The sequence below is a fragment of the Rhamphochromis sp. 'chilingali' genome (genome assembly GCF_963969265.1).
Source record: "Rhamphochromis sp. 'chilingali' genome assembly, contig: SCAFFOLD_105, whole genome shotgun sequence".
Classification (NCBI taxonomy): domain Eukaryota; kingdom Metazoa; phylum Chordata; class Actinopteri; order Cichliformes; family Cichlidae; genus Rhamphochromis; species Rhamphochromis sp. 'chilingali'.
Window position 1 is genome coordinate 15,743 of NW_027667126.1, and position 16,758 is coordinate 32,500.

The following is a 16,758-nucleotide window of genomic DNA, read 5'->3' on the forward strand; positions in this document are numbered from 1 at the left end:
TAATTCTGATGCGCCGGTCCGCTCTGTGTTTACCGTTTCCTGCTCTCATTCGCTGGTTGTTGTTGAAATAGTTTTGTGAGCTTTAGCCTGAGACTCTGGCGTTTCTGGTAAAATACATTTATATTCATTCAATTCAGGATTTAATGAATCGGTATCGCTTCATTCAAGCTACTCACCTTTCTCTATCCACCTGCACTTTCAGCTGGACCAAGGACATTTACAGAGGTCCCGCCCCTGACTATCTCTGATTGGTTTAGACCACGAAGGGCAATGACGTGTGTCTGTTGTTGATCACATGGATGTCGGTGGCAAATTTTACAAACACTTCTCATAATGACTAACTACTCCTGACATTTTTGAGATGTTAGCTCTTTATACAACGAAGTTATAGTGCGATACAAATAATATCAGGCTGATCCTGCCACAATTTGTTCCCCCTGTGTAAATCACGGACAAACAGTATCCCACATTGCTGATTTTTCATTCACAAACACTTCTTATTATGACGCATTACTCCTGAAACTTTAGAGGATTTAGCTCTTTTTAGAGTAAAGTTACAGGAGAATAAAAATAGTTATCAGCCAAAATGTTAATGTTTTATTAAAATAATCCCATCTGATACCCCGTGAGATGAGATAACTCTTTAATGTCATTGCACAGTCATACATAGTACAGTAGTACAATGAAACTGGAAAACTGTCCTACGTCGGCTTTTCCATATATATATATAATTTTCTGTTGTATGGTAATGTAACGATACTAATTTTTCACAAAATGAAAACATCAGTACTTCCTGCGTGCTCCCAGCACAGGGGAAACAAATTCTGTCGGGGATACCTACTTTGGCACAACAGATCCAAGTATAAAAACAATAACAAATACAATTTCTAGGTTCCATAACAGTTTTTATCATTACTTTATTGTGGATTAGGTGAAGAATTGTTAAATGTGGACAATTTAAATAATAGACTAATGCAATAGCAAATTGTGCCTTTTTCTCAGATGGACAGCAGATGGAGTTAGAGGAGATGAGGTAGGAAGAGAGGCAAAGATTGAGTCATGGGCAGAGCCTAGTTTATTTCTCATAGTTTTTTAAAAATTCTCTTGCTTTATGGTTCTTTGCGCTGTTACCAGTCTTTGCATTTATCATCGTTTTAAGTGTCTTGATTTTAACTGGATCTAAAAGGCTTGGATCTCCACATCGTTGGTGGGAGAAGGTTATCAGGGTGGCTTCAAAATTTGCGACCACACGTTTGCTTTGCATTTTCCCCACCAAGTTGAAGTCACTGATTTTGCTGTTCCAGACTTTTGGAATCTCAGCTGAAACCCACATTCGCCAGGGTAATCTGTCGTAACCGGAACAGTGGAGGCTGCAGGTGTAATGCCGTCTTTTTGCAAAATGTCATTTGGCAGCTCAAAGAGATTTTCACCAAAGTTTTCAGCTAATTGCTGCTCATTGATGATCTGAAACATCTCCATGGTGTCATCTGGCCTCCAGGTTTCATCATGACCCGTTGTATTGCTGTTCACGGTTGAGGTAGTGTCCAAACTGACGGACAGAGATTCAGTCACAGGTAGCTGTTCCCACAGCTCTTTAAATGAATTCTGGCTGAAGGGTAGATTCTGATTAAAAACCAAAATGCCATCCTGCCTCAGTTAAAAAGGTTCCTAAAACTGTACTGCCTGATCAGTCACTGTACACTGTTAGGGTTAGGTTGTGGAAGATAATCCCTTCTCCGAGAGGAAAAGGAGCGTACCCGTACCCGTCCCAGAACACTTGGCGGTCACGTTGGCGCCGGCGGCCATAGCGCACCACAGTCCAGCCGTGTTCCATGGCGTCCAGTCTTTTTTTCTTTTCCTCTTTTTTAAATTGTCTTTCAAAAAATCAAATGTTCTTCAAAAAAATATCTATTTAAGTTAATGTGAACCAAAAACGGGAGATTTTTTTTTCTTTTGTGTCCTTTCTCACTGTCCCTGTTGCCCAGTTTTTCTGTTCCTTCATCTTTCTCTCTCATCTCTCTCATCTTTCTCTTTCCCCCAACACTGTTTGTCCCGTCATGAACAACTGAAAATAAAATTTAATAAATAGTAACAACAAACGTTGATCAAATTGTTTTAATTTTCATTATTCAACATTTGCACAGTATTCAGGTGAGTATTCGCTACGACCAGGTAAGTATGTAGGTAGGTGTGTGCTTGGTGAACAGGTATGTATTCAGGTAACTTTGTGGGGAAGGCGTCACGGTGTGCAACTTGGAGTCACGCGCTGCACTCCGGGGATGGATGCACACAAGAGAATTTATTAACGTACAGTGTCCAACAAGTGTATATACAAAAGGTGAAACGGGCATGGCTCCGGGGGGAAATCCAGGGGAAAACTCTCGTTTCTCTCCAAACAATCACAGGAATCCACTCGAACACTCGCCACTCAGGGAACACCAGGGAAAACAGTCCAGAGGGTCTGCGCATAAGGAAACGCTTGTTAGTTTCAAACACACAACGACACGGAAAAACACTTGCTAGAATTTCACTTACGCGATTCTTACAAATCCAGCGAAAAACAACCGTTGTTTCCTGGCTTAAATGCAATCCACACTGACGAGGCACAGGTGTTTCTTCCTCCGAGAGCTGGCCCGAGGGCGTAAACCCGTAATCAGTTCCGCCCTGGAGAGAGAGATAGTGATAGGGAGAGAAACACCTGATCAGCGACCAGCTGAACCTCCAGGCAGTGACAGGAGGGTGAGGGACAGGAAGTATACTGCTCTGTCCTTCACTGTTATGGCCTGGAGGTTCAGCTGGTCGCTGATCAGCTGCTGGACTCTTTGGTTGTATCCCAGAGGGACACGTAAGCCCTCACGCCACGTCAAGGCAGAGTCCATGTGAGGGGTGGTTTTTTTTTTTGGTTTTTTTTTATTTTAAATACCTCTATTTACAGTGGAACTTGTGAACACCACAAAATGAACTGAGATCACACTTCTTCAAGATCAACTACAACAGAAATCAAATTCACACTTGTCTTAAAGTGGATTCAAAAGATAAACAAATATGTCCTACTGTGCTAGTTCTAAGCATAAAGTCAAAATAAAGAAAGGACATGATTAGAACAGGAAATCAGCTTGTATGCCTATGCATCCCTGAGAAGGTCTCTTCGCTTTCTCCCAAAGCCCTTGTACGACCTTGCAGGTAGTCTTGCTGCTTTGCATTGTCCGACATACTCCTTGTACGCCACGCCAGTGGAGATTGTTGGATCAAGGTTGATAAATCCCTCTTCCTGCTGTGTCCAGTGTCTGCTGGTTTGAGCGGGCATGTACACAGCTCTCGTCTGCAATAGGTCAGGTTCCTCATCCTCTTCAAGTACAGGTGCATCCTCTTCCTCCATCTCCAGGGGGAGATCTGGAGGCAACTTTTTCTCCGCATGGGGTTTTGGGTTCCCCATTCGATAAAGAATGTCATAGTGGAGCTTATAGAGAGTGAAGCCGAAAACCTTTTCACAGACTGACGTTGAAAGGATCCTGTACTTTTGGAGCTCTGCCTGTGTCATCTTCAGCTCCAGGAGTAGGTCCTTCACTTTCTCATATGACACAAAATCCTTATTCATGATAAGTCCCACTGAGCTGACCAGCACCAAGACCTTGTTCCGTGTGTGTTTTTCAGTCTTCCCCGGAATCCTCTTCATCACTTGCGCCAGCCATGGCATTCCATGCTCTCTGTACCTTTCAAGGGTCCTGGCGTAGCACAGTCCACGGCGCTCCATCTCCATGGCCACATCTCCCACTATGGCCATGGCCTGGGACTCGATGGAAGGCTCCCTGTCTTCATTATGTATCTCTACATAATCAATCAAGTTCCAAGAAGCCCTCCTTGTTCCCTTTATGTCGCGGTACTTAATGTCTGGGAACCACCTGACCTTCAGCTCAAGGAATCCTGCTCTCAGGCATTCTTGTACATTCTTCCCTTCCCCTTCAACAAGCTTCCTCGCCCGGGCAAAGGTGAATGGGGTCGGGAAGGAGTCTCTGGTGGCCAGGTTCTCCGTCAGTGCAGCCAGATTAATGTGTCCCTTTAAATTCTCTGGGCATTTTTCCCCTTGCAGCTCTGAGATGAAGATGCCGTCGTTCCTCCTGAAGAGGTCTTTCAGCAGGAGTTTTACAAGCTCAGGTCCCAGCACGGAAGGCTCGCACTCGAGAGTCAATGTGAGAGCAAATAGCCTCTCGATTCTTTTCATCTGGAGTGTGTCCCTTGTCCAGTGTGCCAGAGGAGGTGGGCAGTCGTCAACAGCTGCACCAGTTGCTGCACCCAGGCCCATGAAGCCCCGCATGTTGGTTGCACTGAATTCGTGCAGCGAGCTGGTCCCGAGTGCTGCAGAGTACTGTCTGTCCATGTTGGACAAGGGGTGCCCGTATAATGCCTCCTCCAGCGCAAGCTCCAGCTGGAATGCCTTCCACACTGGGAGAAAGCCGCCTTTGCCTGTGTGCTTCTCCCCAAGTTGCCGGAGCTGGTCAGCCATATACTTTAGACAGCGAGACAGTATTTCATTCACGCTTGGCTGTTCCTGTTCCCGTTTAAAGGGTACAACGAGGGGGAAGTCCGTCAGGCACTTATGTAATGCACTCAAGTCGAAGAATGAGCATGCATAAACAATGTCTGTAAAGTCTGCCAGTTCCTTCCCTTCTATCCCCTCCACGATCTCTATTCTCAGGTTATAATTACCTGCTGCCTTCCTGGCCAAGTCCATCATGTGGATGTAGTAGTCCTCAGCTCTGGTGGCCACCGCCTGAACGTAATTCGGGTGGCCGAGGCCACCAGTGACGATCAATCCACTAATGGGGTGCCGGAATGTGGACATATAATGAGTGTGTGGGCTGTCCACATAAACTTGCCAGAAGGTGACGTTAGGCCTAGTGGCAATCTCTGCCAAAGCTGGCAAGATGTCCGGTGGGTGCTGGTCAAGTTCTGTCTGCACGTTAACACACTCGTGCATGGACATGGACGTGAAGAGCCTAGCTCTGGGTCCAAACATCCTTTCCAGTCCTGCTCTTGACCAGAAAAGTGTGGTGTGAGGGTCCAGTGGTATGAGGTTGCAGGCCACGTGCAGAGAACATCGCACAACCTCGTCAGGGTCAGCTACTTCCCACAAATGAAAGGGGTCCCTTGTCTTTTGTCCAAATTTGTAGACAAAGAACCGGACTTCCAATGTTGGATGCTCCGGCAACATCCTCTTCGCTTCATCCAGTTTGGAGAGTACGAACGTTTGATCCTGCGGCAATACGTTCATGCTCCCCTTGTTGTGAATGATGGTCTTCTGCAGCGTGGGTCTGCTCAGGTCTTCCAGTGGAAGGTCTTTGAGCAACTCAACAAATTTTGTTAAGATGCCATTAACAAGGTCCACCGTGTGTCTTGGTAAATAGTCAGCCATTTTACAGACTCTGTCCACCACCACAAGGGACTTGGGAATTACTATAGCTTCTAACTTGAATCCCCCGTCCAGGTAGGCAAAATCAAAGCCTCTTACCTTTCGCAGCACTTTTAAGCCCTCCACAGACAACTTACTAAGGTCAAAGTGTTTCTTTATGGTGTGCCAGGAGTTTTTCAGCTGGTGCATTTTGAAGGGTGCCATGTTCAACCTAGAAAAGGGTATATGCAGGCCTTCCAAGTTTTTTAGTTCAACCACCACTCCGTCGTAATCAAATTTACTCCAAACACGTCTCGTTGGATCCTCAACTGTCGTTGCCTGCAATGGAATGAAAATGTTGGGGTCCAGGAGGAAATCCTCAACGCTTTTAGATCTGGCGAAAGCATCCGCCAAACCCTTCATGTTTTCGACACCAACGTCCTCCATGGCTGTTGTGTTCTGGAAAGAACAGAAAGTATAATCAGGTAAGTAAAAAAGAAGTGAAACAATGTAACTGAAAAACTGTTAAACCAGGAAAGACAAAAAAAGTGTAATCATGTAAGTAAAACACATTAAAATCAAGTAAGTAAAGAACAGGAAAGAGCAATTTGCAACAGTTAAGAATATGCCAAAAATATTACCTGTATTGTAAATACAGTCTTTCAAGACAGCAGATAAAAAAAGAAAAGTTGTGTGTCTTAGTTAACCAAGACGCTGTGGTCATAAATCCAGAGACACTGCTCCTCTGAGTTTCAGGGCATGAATGACTGAGCTGAGCACTCCTCCCCTTATATAGGGTCCAGTCAAAAGTTGCCGCCATAGGAAATGAATGTCGTTCAGTGAATGAGCCAGTGAACGACACCCCCTGAACGACACTCACTGAATAACCCACTCAACGACACTGACTGAATGAGCCAGTGAACGACACCCACTCAACAACACTGTTATTAGGAAAATTGTGCTTAGTAGTCAGTATAATCTTTTAACACTAGCATTCCCAGGCTTCTACCTTTCTACCTATAAAACCCGAGAGCAGTCAAATGGTGGAAGTGGAAGCTAAATTGGCTAAATTGACCGCGGAGTCATCATTTTGCGTTTCTACCTTTAAAAGCCGGAGAGCAGTCAGTCAAATGCTGGAGTCGTTCATATGTATATTAGGTCGTTACCTAGGAATTCTGGAGGGAGGGGAGTGGGGGTGAGTGATTGAGGGGGTGGGGGAGTGGAGTGTTTCAGTTTGCCATCTTAGGGAGAAATCAACACATGTCCTTTGTATGTCCTTTGTTGCTGACATTTATTGATGAAAACAGTACAAAAAACCAACCATTTGTACACATATTTACAAATAATGATAAAAAGTGAGTGAGTACATTTCAACATTTTCAGCAATCACTCACAATCCTGGCACTGCCACGGTATCTGTCGTCTGCATTTACCACATGTGTACCTGTAGCAGTGAACACATCGCACAGTGGCCTGATTTTTTTTGCATCTGTGTACTTGGATTTTAGGTCGCAAGCCACCCAAAACTTGCTCCATGTACCACTCAGCAGGCCATTTGTAAATATGTGTACAAATGGTTGGTTTTTTGTACTGTTTTTATCAATAAATGTCAGCAACAAAGGACATACACCCATGTGTGTTGATTTCTCCCTAAGATGGCAAACTGAAACACTCCAAGTTGGTGACTTTTGGAGATTTGTTTCCCTGGATGATTGAGAATGCATCAAGATGAAACACAAAAGGAAGCTCACCGCTTTTAGCAGCTCCCCCACCCCCTCAATCACTCACTGAGTGATTGAGGGGGTGGGGGAGTGGAGTGTTTCAGTGTTTCAGTTTGCCATCTTAGGGAGAAATCAACACATGCATGTTGAAATGTACTCACTCACTTTTTATCATTATTTGTAAATATGTGTACAAATGGTTGGTTTTTTGTACTGTTTTCATCAATAAATGTCAGCAACAAAGGACATACAAAGGACATGTGTTGATTTCTCCCTAAGATGGCAAACTGAAACACTCCACTCCCCCACCCCCTCAATCACTCACCCCCACTCCCCTCCCTCCAGAATTCCTAGGTAACGACCTAATATACATATGAACGACTCCAGCATTTGACTGACTGCTCTCCGGCTTTTAAAGGTAGAAACGCAAAATGATGACTCCGCAGGGGTCTAAGGTAGAAAACCAAAATGACTGCTCTCCGGGGGTCTAAGTGCTAATGATATAAGTTTGCATATGGTAGAATGCTGCATGTAATCATTTGTGTGTAGAAGTATATGGTAAATATATAAATAATAAATATACAAGTATATAGTTGGTGGCATATTGAAAGAATGTCTCATCCTAGGAGGTCTGTAACATTTTAGGGTGTTCACCCCCACATCCTAGGAGCATGAGAGAGGTCGTACCTTGTCTTATTCTCAGTTCTGGAGACTGCACTTTTGCTAGCAAGAAGTTTCTCTTCTCTGAGTCTTTACTGAAGAAGTGTTTTAGACTATATTTCTTAACAGACACTGACTGCATGAGCCAGTGAACGACACCCACTGAACGACACTCACTGAATGAGCCATTGAACGACTCATTGAATGAGCCAGTGAACGACACCCACTCAACGACACTGACTGAATGAGCCAGTGAACGACACCCACTGAACGTCCCAAATGTTATTCTATGTAATAATTTCTGAAAAACCTTTAGGTATTTATTTTATAAAGTGCATTAGTTATGATTTCAAGTATGGTTTTAGGAAATTTTTCCTCCATATGTACAATTATATAAACATACAGACACACAGACACCTTTTAAGCCCTTGTCCTCTGATCAGGTGTCCATGTAGCATTTACCTGGACCACTGTCGCCAAACCATCTGTTTCATAATACATGTAATGTTTAATCCGCACTGGTCACTCCACTTTATTGTCATTGATATTTATATTTAAAAGTGCAATACTGTAATTTTCTGCTGCTCATTCCTGTGCAATATCCCATCTGCCCTCCCGTCATATTTCTTTTCAAGATTTTCTTATTTAATCACTAGTGTACATATATTTATAGATACATATATATTTAGTCATCTTTTCTCTTTTACCATGTCTCTCTAATATTTTGCTCCTTATTATTTTTCTATTTTCTTATTATTTTATTTTCCTATATTTTCTCCTACTGTATCAAGCTGCTGAGTGACTGCTGCTCGTCAAACACATTTCATTGCAATGTTGACCCTGTGCTAACTTGCATATGACAAATAAAACTGAAAACTGAAAACATGTAAGCTTTTTCTCTTTGGTTTGTTTGAGCGTTTGTTTTTTAAATACACAGCAAGTGTCACACTCTCTCTCTCTCTCTCTCTCTCTCTCTCTGTCTGTCTGTCACACACACACACACCTCCACATTCCAATCTAAGGAACAAACGCTCACTGAATTATAAATAAAGACCGGGGCAGTTCCTCAAGGCAAGGCAAGGCAAATTTATTTGTATAGCACAATTCAACAACAAGGTGATTCAAAGTGCTTTACAGAGACATTAGAAACAAAAACAAATAAAAAGCATGATTTAAAATAGATTAAAACAAGCAAAGAAACAAACTAACTAATTAACAAACAAACAAACAAAACAGTATATAAAATCAAAACAGATCAGCATCAGAACTTTAAAGTCTATCCTCTGACGGACAGGCAGCCAGTGTAAAGACCTCAGAGCTGGACTGATGTGGTCCACTTTTTTGGTCTTAGTGAGGACTCGAGCAGCAGAGTTCTGAATGAGCTGTAGTTGTCTGACTGATTTTTTAGGTAGACCTGTAAAGATGCTGTTACAGTAATCAAGCCTACTAAAGATGAATGCATGGACTAGTTTTTCCAGGTCCTGTTGAGACATCAGATCTTTTATCCTTGAAATATTCTTGAGGTGATAGTAAGCTGACTTTGTTATTGTCTTAATGTGTTTTTCTTTTCTTTTTCAAGTTTAGGTCTGCATCCATCACTACACCCAAATTTCTCGCCTGGTTTGTGGTTTTTAGATGTATAGATTGAAGTTCTCTGGTGACCTGTAATCGTTTTTCTTTGGCGCCAAAGACTATTACCTCAGTTTTGTTTTTGTTTAGCTGGAGAAAATTGTGGCACAACCAGTCATTAATTTCCTCAATGCATTTACCAAGAGCCTGTACAGGGCCTTGGTCTCCTTATTTATCTTATTTATCCAAAGTGCGACACCTGAGCGCAGACCCGGGCTGTTAAACAAATATGAGTCAATGCAGATGTCAGACAGACTGTCCAAATTCTCCCAAAGAATCTGCAGGCACCTGTTTAAAATTGGCTTAGGATAGAAAATTCTAAGTCTATTATTGAGATATTCTTATTTTCTGTTAGTAGTTAATCTTTCAAATGACAAGAGATAATGCCTAGATATCTCACCTCATCTTTCATCTGTGTATTACATATTAACTGCAGGAGACACTCATGTAGAGCTAGTATCTCACATTTATTATTATTATTGTTATTATTCATCTGTAAACCTGACGTGTTTCATAATCACCTTGGCTATGTTAATCATCATGCTCTTCAGGAGGCATCAAGACGCGGGGAACACAAATGAGAAATTAAAATGGAGCCACAGTGGAAGCAAAACCAGACACCTGAACATGGAAACACAAGACTTTCACAATAAAACACGAAACAGTGAACGTAAATAATACAATATGAAGCAGAGTGAAATTTGGAAACATGACACTTTATTTCAATACGTAAATTAAAACAAAACAAAACAAAACAAAAAACCCTCAAACCACATTTAAATTACATGCAAGACAATGTAAAAACAGCTGTGTTTTTTAAGAATAAAATCACTACATAAAAAAGCCCATGCAAAGAGAATAGGAAAAGAACAGATAAAATGAAAGTCAGCTGTCCAGCCACTCCAAGTCTTCCCCTTCACCACCATAAGATTTCCGAGTTACTCCGTAGTCCCATAACACCTCCTCACCAACTGCGATGTCCTTCAGGGCAATGAAAAGTATTGTCTCCTGAGGTCCTGCAGGGAAGTTCATTGTAAACTTCTGGGGCTTGATGTTTGGATTTTTTCGGGAATGGTTCATTCGCCTCCCATAGGTGTCAATGTCGGGATGACAGGCACAGGGGAATGCAGTGGCATCGATGCACATCCCTCGGTCACACTCGTCCCTGAAGAAGAACAGATACCCCGACTGGGGCCTCCGTTTCCCTTCTGCTTCAGTGATATATGTCCCGTGGTAATCGCACACTATATCCCCTTTGTGGAAAGGCATAAGTGCGATCACACCTGTAAGTTGAAAGATACCATCGGTCATGACAGGGCTCTTAGAAACGTTCACTTGCAATTTGTCTAAATGTTGTGTGCATTTTACCTTTGCCCTTCCGTTCCCCGAAGTCTTGCAAAGCCAGGCCCTTCCACTTCTGCTCTGCAATCGAAGACATGAGGGACTGGTTGTCTTGTATACTGGGCTGCGGAACAACCCAGGCCTGCAAGATGGCATTGACAGTGGGCTTGTTGGTGTGCCATTTCTCCTTGTCCAAAGCCATCTGCACACGTGCAGGCTGAGGTGGGTTTCCTCTTCTGCCAACTGACTGACCTAAATGAAGTGGTCACAAAGCGACGTACAAGAAATAATGCAAGTGATTATTGCGGCTTAAAAATGAAAAATCAACCATATGCATTTTAGTCAATCACGTATTTGTACCTTAAAATATTCCTTATATTTATAATTGAGCTATCTGTGTATATTTGGGTGTACAACATTGAGTGGGTTATACTTACATGTATTGTATTATTTAATTAGTTCAGACTGTTACTGCTATTGTCTCTACACAAGTGTAACCCACATAATTTTCTTAGAGATTATTAAAGTATTTTCATTCTGAAATACATACAAAACAAACAAAGCAATGCAACAGAAGCAGCTCCATTAACATGACATGCCCAGGCCTTACCGAGAATGTACCCAACTCTTTTCTTCAGCTGAATATCCCTCCATTTCTTGTAGTGGTGTCTGTGCTGTGGAAAGCCAGCCTGTACACACTGCCGTTTGGATGGTGGCTCTCCATTCAGGGTGACCGGGAAGGCCTGGAGGAAGGCATCCCATTCTTGGAGTGGCAGGTGCGTAGATGATGTGCTACATGAAAGGTGTAGAGGAGGGGATGCATCAAATCCATCAAAAGTTTTTAAATGTGGAAACGTGTAACACAGGTTGACTTGTGGTAGTGTGTGATATTTTTAAAAAAAAAGTGTACCTGGCCTGTCCTGGTGTCGGTAGTCCTCCTACTGAGCTTGATGCTGACTCAGCCATAGCATCCCCAGGTTCAGTGCTCAGGTATCTGTGGTTTTTAATGCATGCAAATTAATTAGAGAGCCCAGAGAGATGAAAAAGCCAAAATACAAGGGGCGAACATCTCTGACATACAGCAACATATGTGGCTGACTGTTATGAGTCCAGGGTTAGGGTTTCTCTGTCAGATCAAAGAAACAAATCTTTCTTAATATGCTATTGATCCAGTTAGGTCAAGCACTCACCTCGCTCTCAGGCGTTTTACATCTAATGATGGGTTGGACAGTGGGACCCCACATTCTCCTAGGAAGAACTTGCCCCTGTCATCGCTGCCAGCAATTTGATTTTCCAAGGACACTGGACGGATGTTCCTAAAATAGCAGTCCAACAACTGCAGAGAAAAAAAGGAATCAATGTTAAATATCTCATAAAATCAATTCACAAGGTGCCTATAGAGCAAGAAGAGAGTCGCTGCTGAGAATGAATGACTTACTTGTTCTTCCTGGCTGGTTATCTTCAAGTTACCACTCAGCTCAACACCATCAGCTACTGCTTTCCGCGCCATCCAGTCCTCTACCTGTGTATGTAAAAAAAAAGGTGTTGGAGCTTAAAGAAATACAGACTTACATCAGCTGTCATTTCACTTATCGTGCACTTTTGTTGTTGGTGGTGCACTTACACAAAGTTCTTGAACAGCATTTGCTGTCAGTCCATGTTGTAAAATCAGGATGGCCTCGCAGTACTGTCTGAAGGTAGTCATTGCATATGTGGGGATGCAATCACCGCCTGAAAGTCTTGCGTGGAAATATTCAATATCCTTCTTGGCCACAGCAAGAATTTCCTTCTTATCAGACCTATTGCAAATGTGACAGAGGTAAGACATTATTGAAAGTTTGTATGTGTCATCCAATATGTGGAAGTGGCAATAAGGTCATCATACCTCGCTGTTGGCACAACTGTCGAAAACGCTTGGGGACTGTTCGTGATGATAAATCCACGTGTTTGAAGGCGAGTGCAGAGTTTAATGCAAGATTCTTCATCCTTGCAGTACTCCTGGAGCTCTGAGAAGTTCCAGACTCTACCTTCATTAGAAAACAGCTTCTGTGAAGCAATGGCTCTGGAAGCTTCTTCCTCACATTTCTGTGGTGTGCAGTCTTTCAGGCACACTCTGCTCAGGTGTGTGCGAATGGACTGTTGTGGCTTTTTACAAAGCAGGCAGTAGACAACGTTTCTCTCCATCTTGTTTGCACTGTAAATACAAAGAGTGAGAGGCAGAAAGTGAGAGAGAAAAACTGCATATCAATTTAGTTTATTTTGATAGTATGAGAAAACAAACAAAGAACAACAACAATACATCCACACACAAACTTTGCTTCCATCCCACCCCCCAAAAAAAAACTTAAAGAAAAAAAAGTTTTAAAACAAGTTTTAAATTTTAAAAATGAGGAGAATGGCACATGCAAGTTTTACATGTTCAACCACTTAAAAGCCCAACAAACAGTACTTACATTAAAATTGAACCGTTGTCTTCTGTTGTCGTCTTTCTCTCTCTCAGTGTCCTGCGGAAACAGAGTGGCAATAGCATATCACAAGTTGGCTACATTTATGTCCTTGTAGCTGTATGCTTCCCCATCCCCTTTTGCCCACTGAATGACAAAATGACAGGCCCACTTTTATCACCTACTGAACAACCCACTAAACGACCCACTGAACGACCCATTGACCCACCCACTGAACTGAATTTCTTGGTGAAAAATGTTTCTCATGTTACTTTAAGAGCTGTTAAAACTAACTAGTCCATTCTCCCGAGTGTTACTTTGTGTGTGTGTGTGTATATATATATATATATATATATATATATATATATATATATATAAAAATTGTAAAAATTAAAGCCGGCTATTGCTGTGCAGCAGTCTTTAAAGAAGGTGGTGCTCAAAGTAAAAAAAGGGGCACATATAACCAGGCTGTATAGCAACAACACACATTCATCGGTATTCATATATATATATATATATATATATATATATATATATATATATATATATATATATATATATATATATATATATATATTTTAAACTTTTCTATCAGTCCTTCACAAAGAGGGAACAGTCTGTCTACATATTGGCCATCTCTCAGCTGGTGCTGGTTCCTGCTCATACTCTTCCTTAGGCGCTTGTGACTGTGTCCCCCTGTATCATCAAGGGTCCCAAAGCCAACACAGATGACCCTGCTAAAGTGGGTCCCCCAGTCTCTCCTGACTCTGGACATTTGCAGGTTCTCACACCTGGAAGTCAAGCAGGTCATAGGCTGCAGCACTGAAACACAAGTTACAGTTATAGGTAAATGTTCATGTACCTATAACTGTATGTATGAACAGTTTATGAACATTCAGCTCATAGATTTCTCACTTCTGAACTCTTTTAGTGTGTTTTTTTTCATTTATTGTTTAATCATGTGTGTGTGCCTGTGTGTGGTTATGAGCACCTTCTACAGAGGCACCACTGAGAGTATTCCCATTTAACACTCGTAATAACACACGCTGAAAACACTCCTTCTGTTGTTCTTTTTCAGTACTGTACACCACCTGATGGTTTTGGCTCCTGTCTCTTTTTGCTTTCTCTCTCATTGTGGAAAAGCATTATAAACATGCCAAAGAGAGATGGGTTCATGCATTTCAGTTTTAACTGTTAAGCATTCTGTGTGCATGCCTGTCTGGTTGTGTGTGTGTGTAAGACATTTGCTGTGTATGTAACCTTCCTGTCGTTGCCGGGTCAAATCTCACCAATTTACAAATTTAAAAAACCCTCACCAATATTGGGTTTTACATCTGAGTGCCTCGAGGCCTTAGTACGTCCTCCACACTATGCACTTGAACATATTAAGGTGATGAGAACTTCTTTTGTTTAACTTTGAGTGTTTGAATCAAGTTTGTTACATATGTGGGAATAGGAATCCACCCCCACCCCACCCCCTTTTGCCTACTGAATGACAAAATGAAAGGCCCACTTTTCCCACTTACTGAACAACCCACTAAACGACCCACTGAACGACCCATTGACCCACCCACTGAACTGAATTTCTTGGTGAAAAATGTTTCTCATGTTACTTTAAGAGCTGTTAAAACTAACTGGTCCGTTCTCCCGAAGTTTACTTTGTTCTTCTAGACCAGGGGTAGGCAACCTTTCTGATGGCGAGTGCCATTTAAAATGTCCTCAGAAGTCAGTGTGCCAAATGATGTTATGGTGTTATAACATCATTTGGCAACATAATAATGGTGTTATTTGTCTCTCAGAAACAGCTCATAACTTTCCTTCAACTCATTCCTGTCACCTAAAAGGTAAACCTTTCTCCATCACCTGTCCAGCTCTGATGATTCAGTAAGGACATCTCCTGGATTCATCTTCATGTTTCCCTCTCACCAGATATACAAACCATCATGAGCAGCAGCTTTTACAGCTGTGGCTCCAGCAAACATCAGCTGATACTAGAAAGTAATATCAAATTCCAAATTCTAACAGCAGCTGATCAAGCTTAAACGTGCTGCTCTTGTTTAGCGCGACATCCGCTGGTTTCTTCTTTCTGGCGCAAAGTGGGCGATAAATAAACACGAGAAAAGCCGTTGAAGTAGCAACAGGAGCGAGAGGGGGGAGAATGAGAGGAGAAGAGGCAGCTGACAGCGTAAAGACAGAATAAATCTAGCTTTGTGTCTTTTTTTCCATTCTAGCTGAAGTCCGGGACAAACTGTGTTCCTTTTCACCTTAATACAAAACGCGTGATATTTTCTCTGAATGAGGGTTGATTCCGTCTTTTTTACAGGCAACTCTACTAACTAACCTTATGAATAAAATACAGTTCACTATGGTATCAGTAACATCAAAGCACCCGCCCAGCTGTATGGAAACTCCATCATGCTAGCTAGGTATTGTAACTGACTGTAAAAAGTCAGCATAACAAAAATAAACTCCACCTAAAATTGGTTTATATCTGACCCAGATAGACTGCAGGTCATAACTTCTTACCATAAGTTCAGTTCACCTGATACTCGGACAGGTGTCCTGCCAAACTAGGTATCCCCGACAGAATTTGTTTCCCCTGCGTCCGGAGCACACGCTGGACTGTCCAAATCACGGACAAACAGTATCCCACATTGTTGATTTTTAGTTTACAAACACTTCTCATAATGACTAACTACTCCTGACATTTTTGAGATGTTAGCTCTTTATACAACGAAGTTATAGTGCGATACAAATAATATCAGGCTGATCCTGCCACAATTTGTTCCCCCTGTGTAAATCACGGACAAACAGTATCCCACATTGTTGATTTTTAGTTTACAAACACTTCTCATAATGACTAACTACTCCTGACATTTTTGAGATGTTAGCTCTTTATACAACGAAGTTATAGTGCGATACAAATAATATCAGGCTGATCCTGCCACAATTTGTTCCCCCTGTGTAAATCACGGACAAACAGTATCCCACATTGCTGATTTTTCATTCACAAACACTTCTTATTATGACGCATTACTCCTGAAACTTTAGAGGATTTAGCTCTTTTTAGAGTAAAGTTACAGGAGAATAAAAATAGTTATCAGCCAAAATGTTAATGTTTTATTAAAATAATCCCATCTGATACCCCGTGAGATGAGAAAAGATAAGATAACTCTTTATTGTCATTTCACAGTCATACATAGTACAGTAGTACAATGAAATTGGAAAACTGTCCTACGTCGGCTTTTCCAATAAATATATAATTTTATATATAATAATAATAATAATAAATATATATATATATATATATATATATATATATATATATATATATATATATATATATAACATAATTTTCTGTTGTAACCCTCAAACTGAATGGTAATGTAACGATACTAATTTTTCACTTTTTCACAAAATGAAAACATCAGTACTTCCTGCGTGCTCCCAGCACAGGGGAAACTACCTACTTTGGCACAACAGATCCAAGTATAAAAACAATGCTGTTCACGGTTGAGGTAGTGTCCAAACTGACGGACAGAGATTCAGTCACAGGTAGATGTTCCCACAGCTC

The 16,758-nt window shown here is 41.7% G+C and overlaps 3 protein-coding genes across 7 annotated transcripts in view; all 3 read right to left on the reverse strand.

Moving 5' to 3' along the window:
* LOC308391420 (uncharacterized protein) overlaps positions 1 to 16,758 on the reverse strand; it is a 34,806-nt gene that overhangs the window by 15,324 nt on the left and 2,724 nt on the right. The window contains exon 2 of one of the 5 annotated variants that reach the window (XR_013970610.1): positions 16,545 to 16,758. This exon is cut by the window's right edge and continues 1,457 nt beyond it. The exons of the other annotated variants lie outside the window; for them this stretch is intronic. The gene's annotated coding sequence lies outside the window, so the exon portion shown is untranslated. Of the gene's footprint in view, positions 1 to 16,544 lie in introns of those variants that run through there. 5 annotated transcript variants of the gene reach the window in all.
* LOC308391422 (uncharacterized protein) lies at positions 2,785 to 6,163 on the reverse strand. The gene is made up of 2 exons (XM_080907983.1): positions 6,031 to 6,163; positions 2,785 to 5,848 (listed from the first exon to the last, which is right to left on the reverse strand). Exon 2 carries the CDS (start codon positions 5,834 to 5,836, stop codon positions 3,125 to 3,127), a length of 2,712 nt encoding a protein of 903 aa, XP_080764109.1. The 5' UTR covers positions 5,837 to 5,848; positions 6,031 to 6,163; the 3' UTR covers positions 2,785 to 3,124.
* LOC308391423 (uncharacterized protein) lies at positions 8,847 to 13,347 on the reverse strand. The gene is made up of 9 exons (XM_080907984.1): positions 13,194 to 13,347; positions 12,626 to 12,934; positions 12,365 to 12,539; positions 12,179 to 12,262; positions 11,931 to 12,076; positions 11,651 to 11,734; positions 11,351 to 11,532; positions 10,768 to 10,992; positions 8,847 to 10,682 (listed from the first exon to the last, which is right to left on the reverse strand). Exons 1-9 carry the CDS (start codon positions 13,268 to 13,270, stop codon positions 10,285 to 10,287), a joined length of 1,680 nt encoding a protein of 559 aa, XP_080764110.1. The 5' UTR covers positions 13,271 to 13,347; the 3' UTR covers positions 8,847 to 10,284.